The sequence below is a fragment of the Gossypium hirsutum genome, chromosome A04 (assembly GCF_007990345.1).
Source record: "Gossypium hirsutum isolate 1008001.06 chromosome A04, Gossypium_hirsutum_v2.1, whole genome shotgun sequence".
Taxonomy (NCBI): Eukaryota; Viridiplantae; Streptophyta; class Magnoliopsida; order Malvales; family Malvaceae; genus Gossypium; species Gossypium hirsutum.
In genome coordinates, this window is record NC_053427.1 from 83,552,517 (window position 1) to 83,564,818 (window position 12,302).

General features: G+C 39.0%; 2 protein-coding genes across 4 annotated transcripts; both read left to right on the forward strand.

Annotated features, from left to right (window-relative positions):
* On the forward strand, positions 1-1,377 carry LOC107948076 (uncharacterized). Its single transcript, XM_016882550.1, has 3 exons — positions 1-478; positions 557-1,055; positions 1,143-1,377. Exons 1-3 carry the CDS (start codon positions 1-3, stop codon positions 1,375-1,377), a joined length of 1,212 nt encoding a protein of 403 aa, XP_016738039.1.
* An 8,529-nt stretch (positions 1,378-9,906) lies between these two features.
* LOC107949010 (FAD synthetase 2, chloroplastic) lies at positions 9,907-12,302 on the forward strand. 3 transcript variants are annotated; one of them, XR_005925778.1, is made up of 6 exons: positions 9,907-10,308; positions 10,485-10,537; positions 10,631-10,766; positions 10,874-11,049; positions 11,161-11,969; positions 12,030-12,302. XR_005925778.1 is itself a non-coding variant. In XM_016883705.2 (5 exons), the coding sequence occupies exons 1-5, from the start codon at positions 10,070-10,072 to the stop codon at positions 11,676-11,678; spliced, it is 1,122 nt and encodes a 373-aa protein (XP_016739194.1). In that variant the 5' UTR covers positions 9,907-10,069; the 3' UTR covers positions 11,679-12,302. The 3 variants fall into 3 exon arrangements, 1 of the variants encoding a protein (XP_016739194.1); XR_001697617.2 differs by having other exon boundaries at positions 12,041-12,302; XM_016883705.2 differs by having other exon boundaries at positions 11,161-12,302.

Consider the following 12,302-nt stretch of genomic DNA (forward strand, 5'->3'; position numbering starts at 1 on the left):
ATGCCAGAATTCGAAAGATACAACGGGATTAGCTGCCCTGAGGCCCACATTACAATGTTCTGTCGAAGAATGACAGGATATGTCAACAACGACCAATTGTTGATTCACTGTTTTCAAGATAGTTTGAGTGGGGCTGCAGTGAAATGGTACAATCAATTGAGTAGGACCCAATTCAAGTCGTTGAAGGACCTAGCTCAAGCCTTCATGAAGCAGTATGGCCATATAACGGATATAGCACCTGACCGGATCACACTCCAGAATATGGAGAAGAAGCCAAACGAAAGCTTCCGGCAGTATGCTCAGAGATGGAGAGAGGTTGCTACACAAGTCCAACCACCGTTGCTAGAAAAAGAAACAACCATGCTCTTCATCAATACATTGAAGGCGCCTTTCATTACTCACATGTTAGGTAATGCAACCAAGAGTTTCGCGGACATAGTAATGTCTGGTGAAATGATAGAAAATGCCATAAGATCGGGTAAGATATAAGTTGGGGAGAACACGAGAAGGTCATCCCCGAAGAAAAGAGAGAATGAAGTAGGTAATGTGAGCTCAGGCTACGCAAAACCTGCCATTGTTAATCAGTCAAGGGCGATAGTCACAGGCCAGCAGGCCTCACTAAGGCAGGAGCCTAACACGAGACAGAATACAGAGAAGTTTCAATTCACTCCCATACCAGTGACATATAGGGAGTTGTACAAAAGTCTGTTTGATGCACATGTAGTGGCTCATTTCCACTTAGAGCCGTTACAGCCCCCATACCCTAAGTGGTACGACACAAATGCTCAGTGCGAATACCACGCAGGGATTACGGGGCACTTGATAGAAAACTGTACCTCGTTCAAAAGGTGCGTAGAAAGGCTTATCAAAGTAGGTATTGTAAAATTCGATGATACACCTGGTATGGGAAATTCGTTGCCCAGTCATACTGATAAAAGGGTAAACACGATAATTGAGAATATGGGGAGGAAAGTCAAACTGAATATCGTGGAGGTGAGAACCCCATTGAAGCTAGTTTGGAAGGAAATGCAGAAGAGAAGTTTAGCCCCGCAGGGGTTGAGGGATAAAATCTAAGATACACGGAACTACTGTGAGTTCCATCATGAGAAAGATCACGAGATCCAGAATTGTATTGAGTTCAGGGCCCTAGTACAGGGTCTAATGGATAATAAGGAATTGAAGTTCCTCGAGTCTGTCGAAGAGGGGGATGTATGTTCTCTAGGAGGGGAGTCAAGTGAAGAAGGCTGCAGAGCTAGCCGTCCAGTGATAATTATATCGAAGCCCAAAATTAGTGAAGTAGAAGCAAGAGTTACACCAAGAGTTATATTCCGGAAGCCAACAGTTTCCCCTTATAAAGATAGCCATAGGGTGCCTTAGAATTATAATTGTAGTATAGCAGTTTCAAAGAAGGAGGGTTCGATTAGCACGCAGGAGCCAAACCAGCAAAAGGGAAACCCGTCATCTCAAGCAAGAAGTAGAGAGATCATAACCACTGGTTAATGAGCCAGTGATGGAAAATGAAGCCAAGGAGTTCTTGAAGCTCCTAAGACACAGCGAGTATAGTGTTGTGGAACAACTATACCAACAACCGGATCGCATATCGGTATTGGCTTTGCTGTTAAATTTGGAGGTCCACCGCAACGCATTGACGAAAGTGTTAAACGAAACCTATGTTGCGGATGACATTTCAGTTAACAAATTAGATCGTCTCGTCGGCAACATAAGCGCTGAGAATTTCATCTCCTTCAGCGATGATGAGATACCACCAGGGGGTAGGGGGTCTACTAAGGCTCTGCATGTCACTACACGTTGCAAGGGGTATACGCTACCCGGAGTACTAGTTGATAATGGGTCCGCATTGAACGTATTACCTTGGGCTACGTTAAACCATTTACCTATAGACAGTTCCCATATGAAGACGTGTCAGAACATAGTAAGACCATTTGATGGCACAGAAAAGAAAGTAATAGGAAGGATAGAGGTACCTTTTCAGATTGGCCCAAACACGTACGAGGTAGATTTCCTCGTGATGGATATTAAGCCTTCCTATAACTGTCTATTAGGAAGACCTTGGATTCACTCAGCTGGGGCAGTGCCATCCTCGCTGCACCAGAAGCTAAACATGGTTACTGAGGGACGGCTAATAACAATAAATGCGGAGGAGGATATTATTGCGTCAGTTACCAGTGATACACCCTACGTAGAGAATGACAACGAAACGGTTGAATGTTCATTTCAATCGTTAGAGTTTGTAAACACAACGTTTATAGCTGAAGGAAGCAGGATTCTGATACCTAAGATATCAGAGGCTACGAAAATGAGCTTGCAGCTGACAGTTGGGAAAGGGGCGTTACCTGGCAGAGGACTCGGGAGGCACCTCCGTGGACAAATTAGAGTGCCAATCTTGGTTGGCAAGTGGGATCGCTTCGGTTTGGGATTCAGGTCAGATGCAAGCCAAGTGAAGAAGGAGTTTGAAAGGAAACAAGAACAGCGGAGAGCGAGATTGAGTGGGACAGAAGTCAGATGGGAACCGATGAACTTCCCCCACATTTCTCAAACATTTGTCTTTGGAGGGTTTATTCATTCCATACAGTATAAGGTGAAAGAAGGAATAGCTGAAGATGTGATGGGAATTTGGAGCATCAACGCCACATTTGAAGAGGAAGCAATGGAAAGGAATTTATCAGGCATTTGCCCGTATGAGCCTGGGAGTGTTTTGGATAACTGGACTGAGAAAGAAATTCCTGTAACCTTTAGAGCTAACACAGAGTAATATTCAAAACCCACCTGTTGTCTTCTAGCCTAGGGACAATAAGAATCTTTTGTGAAATAGGCTCATGTTCAAACATTATTATTTTTAATAAAAAATACATTTTCATATATCGGTTATAGCAATTGTTCTTTCTTCCTTTTTATTTCATACACAATCATACCATACAAAGGAATTATTTATTTCGTTTTCTTTGGATATTCTCTTATACTCATAATAGGCCCCCGGATGTCAACGTCATGAGTAATACTGATGCGAGCCCGGAATCTCCTTTGGAGCGAGACATGTGCTTTGAGGGATTTCAGGATTTTGAAGAGGACGAGGATTGTGGTTTATCTCCCGATTTGTTAAGGATGGTGGAGCGAGAAGAGGAATAAATCCTGCCACACAAAGAGACTACTGAGATTGTGGCCCTGAAAGAGGGGAAGGAAGTTAAAATTGACACTTGCGTTAACGAGAAAACAAGACAGAACCTCATTGAGCTGTTGTAAGAATTCAAGGACGTCTTTGTATGGTCATACCAGGATATACCTGGTCTAAGTACCGATATCGCAGTGCACCGTGTCCCTACCAAAAAGGAGTGCAAGCCAGTTCAGCAGAAGCTCCGAAGGATGAGACCTGATGTAGCAATGAAAATAAAGGAAGAAGTCAAGAAGCAGTTTAATGCTGGATTCCTACAGGTGGTTAATTATTTAGAGTGGGTGGCCAACGTCGTCCCTGTCCCTAAGAAAGATGGGAAAGTGCGGATGTGTGTAGATTACAGAGATTTAAACAAGGCTAACCCAAAGGATAACTTTCCATTACCTCACATAGACACTCTAGTGGATAATACGACAGGCTATTCACTGTTCTCCTTCATGGATGGGTTCTCCGGGTATAATCAGATCAAGATGCATCCTGAGGACATGGAAAAAACCACATTCATAACTTTATGGGGAACGTTTTGCTACAAGGTGATGCCCTTCGGGTTGAAAAATGCAGGAGCCACATACCAAAGAGCCATGGTAACCTTGTTCCATGACATGATGCACAAGGAAATTAAGGTCTACGTTGATGACATGATTGCAAAAATCCCGAACTAAAGAGGAGCATGTGCGAGTGTTGAGAAAATTGTTCCTCAGGTTGAGAAAATTCCAATTAAAGCTCAATCCGTCAAAATGCACCTTCGGAGCTAGGTCCGGAAAGTTACTCGGCTTCGTAGTCAGTGAGAAGGGAATAGAAGTCGACCCTGATAAAGTCAAGGCTATACAGGAGCTGCCTTCGCCACGAACTCAGAAAGAAGTCTGAGGTTTCCTAGGGAGACTAAACTACATCGCACGGTTTATTTCGCAACTAACTGAGAAGTGTAACCCCATATTCCGTCTTCTTAAAAAGCACAATCCTGGGGTATGGGATGATGAATGCCAAAAAACCTTTGAAAATGCTAAACAATATTTGTCCAGTTCCCTAGTGATAACACCACCAAGCCCTGGTAGACCATTAATACTGTACTTAACAGTATTTGATAATTTGATGGGGTGTGTGCTCGGCCAACACGATGAGACTGGGAGAAAAGAAAAAGCGATATATTACCTCAGTAAAAAATTCATTGAGTGTGAAATGAGGTATCCACCAATTGAGAAGCTATGATATGCTTTGGTTTGTACAACACGAAGGTTGAGGCAATACATGTTGTACCATACAACTTGGCTAATTTCAAAGCTAGACCCTCTCAAATACATGATGGAGTCAACCGCTTTAAATGGAAGGATAGCCCGATGGCAGATTCTGCTTTCCGAATTTGACATAGTCTATGTAAACCAAAAAGCTGTGAAGGGGAGTGCAATAGCAGATTTCCTAGCCAGTAGAGCTTTGAGGACTATGAACCTTTGAATTTCAATTTTCCCAATGAAGATCTAATATATGTAGCAATTGCTGAAGGATACATGCCTGAAGATCATTCTTGGAAATTAAATTTTGACAGAGCATCAAATGCCGTTGGAAATAGAGTTGGGGCAGTACTGATATCCCCAAATGGAGATCATTATCCATTCACTTGCAAGCTGGATTTTGACTGCACAAATAACATGGCAGAATACGAGGTATGTATCATGGGAATTCGGGCAGCTATAGACCGCGAAATCAAAGTATTAGAAGTGTATAGAGATTCTGCATTGGTAATTTATCAGCTTAAAGGCGAGTGGGAAACGAGAGATCCCAAATTGGTCAGTTACTGAAAGTTAATCTTGGAGTTAATTGAAGAGTTTGATGATATTACATTTCATTACCTCCTGCAAGACGAGAATCAGATGGCTGACGCCTTGGTTACACTAGCTTCCATGATCAAAGTAAATGAACAAGAGAATATGAAGCTAATTCAGATGAGTATTTGTGAGGCTCCAGCTCACTACTGTAATGTCGATGAAGAGGAAGAGAGAGATGATCATCATTGGTATCATGATATCTTACAATATGTGAAGAGCCGTGTGTACCCAGATCAAGCAACCAAAAATGATAAAAGAACATTGAGGAGGTTAGCTAGTGGCTATTTCCTAGACGGTGAGGTCCTATATAAGAAGAGAAAGGATCAGGTGTTGTTAAGATGTGTTGACGTTGTTGAGGGAAAGAAAATTCTAGAGGAAGTCCATGATGGTGTCTGTGGGACACGGTTTCACAATGGCTCGACAAATCATGAGATTCGGATATTACTGGTCTACAATAGAAGGAGATTGCATCAATTACGCTAAGAAGTGCCATAAGTGTCAAATTTATAGAGACAAGATTCATGTGCCTCCTTCACCCCTCCATGTTATGACTTCTCCATGGCCATTCTCAATGTGGGGCATGGACGTCATTGGGCCAATTTTGCCAAAGGCTTCCAACGGACATCGATTCATTTTTGTGGTCATTGACTACTTTACCAAATGGGTAGAGGCTGCTTCGTACGCCAATGTCACAAAGTCAGGAATCAACAAGTTCCTGAAGAAGGAGATCGTATGTCGTTATGGTATGCTAGAAAGAATCGTATCTGACAACGCGTTGAATCTAAACAATAGTGCAATAGCAGAAGTCTACAGTCGGGTCAACATTAAACATCATAACTCATCATCATACCGCCCGAAAATGAATGAGGCGGTTAAGGCAGCTAATAAGAATATCAAGAAGATTGTGGGGAAGATGGCGGAGACTTACAAAGATTGGCATGAAAAGCTCTCATTTGCCTTTTATGCTTATCGGACATCTGTCAGAACTTCTACCGGGGCAACACATTTCTCATTGGTTTATGGGATGGAAACAATTTTACCTATTGAGGTCGAAATCCCTTCTCTCCGAGTTTTATCAGAGCTAAAGTTAGACAAAGTAGAATGGATCCAATCTCGTTACGATCAACTAAACTTGATTAAAGAGAAGAGGCTGAAGGCTATTCGTCATGGTCAAATGTACCAGAGGAGAATGATGCGAGCCTACAACAAAAAATTTTGCCCCAGGGTGTTCCATGAGGGAGACTTAGCATTGAAAAAGATTTACCCTATGCAAAAAGGATTTCAGGGGGGAATGGATGCCAAATTGGGAATGACCCTATGTGGTAAAAAAGGCTTTCTCTGGAGGGGCATTGATACTAGCAAAGATGGATGGCAAGAGCTTGCCTAACTCAATAAATTCGGATTCTGTCAAAAGATATTTTGCTTAAAGCAGTTGAGGTGAAAACCCGTAAAGGGCGCAAAAAAAAAAGGAGAGGCCAAGGTGAAAACCCGTAAAAAGGCGCCTTGAGACCAAAGGGGTTTTGAATTGAAAACCCGCAAAGGGCAATTTAAATTTCGATCCAAACTAGGGCAAGCGGCAGTCTCACTACACTTGAATCAACAAAGAGGAGATAAGCTACATCTTGGGGCATCAACAAAATGCTATAGATCCCTTGAGCACGTGCCAAGTTTAAAACGGTCCTTAAGGAGTTCGTGCAGAGAAGCTCAAACTGCGAAATCTGGGACACCTATTCTGTTCCTTTTCATCCGTTTTTGTATCTCAAACAATGTTTGCTTTCTTTGTTGATACATCTTTTGCAAATTTTGACTCGAATAAATTTCAGTTCTACCTATCACTATAATCTTTTTCGAGTATTTTTATTGAAATAATGATTAATGAACTAATAATGCTCTCAAAAGAAGGTTTTGCATATTACTCTGAAAGGTTTCTAAACAATACGAGAACCTGAAACAGGACAATTATTTAGAACTCACCGAGCTTAAAAGGGCTAGAAACGTGTGAGAAATAAGGGATTAACTGCATCTTCAAGTCTTTTTCTACCGAGCTAAACAAGAAGGCATATGTCAGGGATGTTACCTTAGTAAACAACAAGCGATGACAGCCCAAAAATTAAAATGGATCATTCTCATGACATTTTGCATGTTGTGCATTTAACATCTATAATACATGTAGTTAGGAGCATTTGATTCATATTAGTCATAGCATCCTAATCATCTAGCATAAGCATATCACTCTCCTACAGATGGATTCCCCAGTGGACAATGTAGCAGGATTACAGATATCATAAGCCTTATCTTCACTGAGCAGGAGTGGAGCAGGTTAAATACCAGATCTTATCTTCACTGAGCAAGAGTGAAACAGATCGAATTTTGAAGAATCTTATCTCCACGTACTGGTGATGGAGCAGATTCCAATCATAAGCCTTATCTTCACTGAGCAGGAGTGGAGCAGGCTAAATACTAGATCTTATCTTAACTGAACATGAGTGAAGCAGATCGAATTTTGGAGAATCTTATCTCTACGTACCAGCGATGGAGCAGATTCCAATCATCAGATTTATCTTCACTGAGTAGGAGTGGAGCAGGCTAAATACTAGATCTTATCTTCGCTAAGCAGGAGCGGAGTAGATCAAATTTTGGTGAATCTTATCTCTATGTATCGGCAATGGAGCAGATTTCAGCCACTAGCCTTATCTTCACTGAGCAGGAGTGGAGCAGGCTATATACTAGATCTTATCTTCGCTGAGCAGGAGCAAAGCAGATCAAATTTTGATGAATCTTATCTCTATGTATCGGCAATGGAGTAGATTCCAATCATCAGCCTTATCTTCACTGAGCAGGAGTGGAGCAGGCTAAACATACCAGATCTTATCTTTACTGAGTAAGAGTAAAGCAGATCAAGTTACAGCAGATCACATCTCTGTGAAGCAGCAACGAAGCGTTTTGAAGCAATAAGGTGCGGTGGGTTGCGGCAAAGAAGACAAGACTCAGCCAGCCTAGGCAAATTTGGCCCTTCTAAAATATTTGCTCTATTCTCGTTACACGAGAATGAGCAAAGAGGGGCAGCTGTTGAGCCCAATTTCTGCCCGGGCCCAATCAAACCAGCTCAAATTAAATACCCCATTAAACCGACCACTAACTCTATCACCCTACTAAACCATCCACTACCTCCATCACCCCCACACCCTACTAAACCATCCACTACCTCCATCACCCCCACTAACTCCATCACCCTACTTGTTATAAATTGTAAAATTTGGCTATAAAAGCCATGGAAAAACTATTGTAAAGAGGAGGAATTTTTTTTAGAGAATACACATACGAAATCAAAGAGAATACAAATCAGATTTTTAAGGTAACTTTTTATATTATTCAATTTTGTTTACTTTGGCGTTCACATTTTTTCTTTACACAAACGAAAGAAGGGAAAAGAGAGGGAGTTTACCTCTGATTTTATTTCCTTTCTGATTTGGCCCCAAAGTTTTCATTTTTAATTCAATTTAACCCCTTTTTTATTTTTGTTATTTTACTGTTAAATTAGTTAATTTGAGCTTTATTCTCATTATTTTTATATTTGTTTTTTATTATTTTCTATTAATTTAATTAATTTGAGTTATGTTTCATATTATTATATTATTTATTTATTATATATTTATTATGTAAATATATATTTTTTAAGCGAAGTTAATTATTTTAAATATAAATTTCTATTATACATAGACTTATTATATTATTTTTTTATACCATTGTTTATTATCGGTTACCATTTTATATCAAATTATTATTATTTACTATTTCTCACTATTACTAATTTAACATTGTTATTCCAATTTTTTTTACTATTATCCCCCATATTTAATGTTATCGTCAACATATTTTTTGTTATTATCATCATGTTTTTAATATTATTATTAATACTATTAGCACAATGTTTATTACATTATTGTATTTATTATTACTGTTGTTTTATTAATTATTTCTATTAATTACTATTATTATTATTTTTTATTATTTATATATGGTTAGCATTATTCTCATATTATTATTTTCATGTTGTCTATTATCATCATTTTTTTTAAAAATTATGTCCTTAATTTATTTATCCATTGATCTTCTCTCAAAACTTTTCAAAATAAAGGCAATGTTCGGTATTTAAAGAATTCGAAGAATCGTGCCCTAACGTACTGGGTTTCGCTTTCTTTGTTTGTATTGAATATTCAAATATCCTCTTACCAGTTCACTCTCAAAAATTTTCAAAATAAAGGCAATGTTCGGTAGTTAAAGAATTCGAAGAATCGTACCCTAACGTACTGGGTTTCGCTTTCTTTGTTTGTTTTGAATATTCGAATATCCTCTTAAGGTTAAAACGCACGTTTAAAGGCAAGTTTACAATTGAGGGTCAAAAATGTTGTGTCCTAACGTGCTGGATGTAATGTTTTACCTTGAGGTGAGATGGTCTTTAATACACATTTAACTTACCTAAATGTTTTAAAAGCCAATAAAAGGAGGATCGCATTTTGAACTCTGTCTAAATCTTTAATTTTCGACATTAAGACACTAAATAATCAATCAAGTACCAATTTTGGGCGTGTCGAGGGTGCTAATCCTTCCTCGTACGTAACTGACTCCGAACCGGTTTTCTATTTTCGCAGACCAAAATCGTCGTTTTAAAAATTTTATTTATTTATTAAAAACGACCGTGTTTTAAGGTGATCTAATCACACTCTATTAAAAACGATTGGTGACGACTCTCAACTTTTCGTTTTCAAAAGTCGATTTTCCATTTTCAAAAAAATGGTTTCGACAATCATAAATTTCGGATGATAGAAAAATTTAGAAATATTTTTCGTCGAAATTAATTAAATAAGACAAGTAGCAGAAAATAGCCCAAAATAAAATCAGTAATGGTGTAAAGCGCAAAGCCGCAAAAGCCCTACCCGTTGCTACTTACTGTTACTTCATCTTCTTCAGTACGATGTAGTTTTGCAGCAAAACACATCCTACACTTCGTTTATTTATTTATTTTAACAAAATAACAATAAAAGTTCGACAAAAAATGTTGGCTTGTGGCGGCTCTCGCATCTCTCATCAAAATTTGGGTTCACGATTTTGCTCCACCGGAATCTTTCACCTTTCTTCTTTCTCGGTTAATCTTCCCTCCTCCGCCGCCGCCACCGTCGCCGCGATTGTGGATAATAATTCTCATAATCCTCGATTTCATCCTCGATTTGTTTCTTCCTCTAGTCTTCAATCCAAATCCCCCGGCGACATTCCTTTTCCCCCCGACTCCTTCAGGTTCCCTTATTTCTTTTACATAATTTTAGCAGTTTGCTTTAATTTCTTTTTTTTTTCAATCAATTTAATTAAATGGGTGTTCAAATTTGACGTAGGGTTCCTTTTTTTATTTGAATTGGTTGTGTTAGTTTTTTTGTATTTCGAAGCATCTAAATAAATTTTATTTTTGTGTAAAGCCAACGAGAAGACGATCATGAGAAGCCCTCTGAAGCACTATCCTCAGTGGCAGGTTTCTTTTCATGTTTTTCTCCATTTCTATTTTACCGTAACTCATATTTTTGTGTTACTATATTTATGTCATTTGTTGATATTATTACACTAGGAGGGATAGTGGCATTGGGAAAATTTGATGCTCTTCACATTGGTCATAGAGAACTTGCAATTCAAGCATCAAAGGTTGGAACCCCATACCTTTTGTCATTTGTAGGAATGGCTGAAGTTCTTGGTTGGGACCCTAGGTAAAGTTAATATACACATATACATACATATAATATTTGTGTAATGCTGTAAAGCTTTTTGTCTATTTTCATTTCGTTACACTAAAGACTAGTACGGTTTTGGACAGGCCACCCGTAGTTGCACAATGTGATCGTGAGCGTGTTCTTTCCTCTTGGGCTCCATATTGTGGTAATGTGGCTCCCAAGGAATTCCAGGTACAGTTTATGAGCGTTAGGCATCTTAGTCCGAGGCAGTTTGTAGAGAAGTTAGCAAGGGAGCTCGGAGTTTGTGGAGTTGTGGCAGGTATACTAAAAGCTATATCAACTCTTAGGATTTTGTTTATCTCGATATTATCGAGTAAAAGCTTCATCCGGATAATTTGAAATAGGTCGTTTCAATGGCTAATTGTCACAGGTGAAAACTATCGCTTTGGCTATAAAGCTGCTGGTGATGCCTCAGAATTGGTGAGACTCTGTGATGAGTTTGGTATGGGTGCTTACATAATAAATTCTGTCATGGACAGGCACCAAGATGCAAGAAATATGAACCGTTTAGATTTAAAAGACAGGGGGCAAGTATCATCTACTCGTGTTCGGCAGGCTTTAGCTGAAGGTGACATGAAATATGTGTCAGAGCTTCTAGGCTGCCCGCATCGTTTATTATTGACGATTAAAGACTGGGAAAGCTTAACTAGTACTGCTAGTACACGAAGGATGTCAGCACCAAGATCTTCTTTGCTAAATCTACCACCAAAAGATGGTTTTTACGAGAACTGTTCTCTTTTATTTGGAGAACAAAATGCAGTAACATGTAGGGTGTCTATTGACACGTCGCATATCCATCTAGAGATGGATCGGGTAGATTTTTGTGATAATGACTATTCTCAAAAATCACAGGTCTTGGGTATTGAATTTGGTGAATTAAAGAGTTAATTTCGTTTAGTTCATTTCAGGAAAGTATTTGATGGGTGAGAACTCTCAGCCAGGTTTAAGAGCAGTTACCATATACATATATACCCCATATGAGAGGATCTTTATTCCTTTATCACTTAAATCATTGAATATAGGGTTCATATCCAATTCGTTATGGTGGAAATGAATTATGTTTTCCTCTCGCAGGAACTGCTTTCATTCAATCATATTGATTAGTTAGCTGACTCGAAATTATTTCTGAATTTGTATTGGCTTTGAAGGATCTCATCTATCGGTACCTTCACAGTATAGGTGAGTGCGTGTGAATCTTCAAATTTATTGCTTGGTTTTTGTTTCTAATGAATCTTTCAGTATGCTTTCAGTCAATTGATGGTTTGAAGGAACGAAAAGCAAGTTCATGGATGACGTATAACTTTTACGGGTAAAGTTGGGAAACCATATATATCCTGTAGTTTATTTCTGGTCTGTAGAACTAGCCTTGTTTTCATTTGTTCTTGAGAACAAGATTTATTTATAGGCTGGTAATCGGCTTCGAAAGTTCTTAGGCTTCATTGATTCACTTTAAGTATACAGTTTACTCGAGAATGGAGTGTTTGAAAGTTAATTTAGAATTTGTGTTGATTA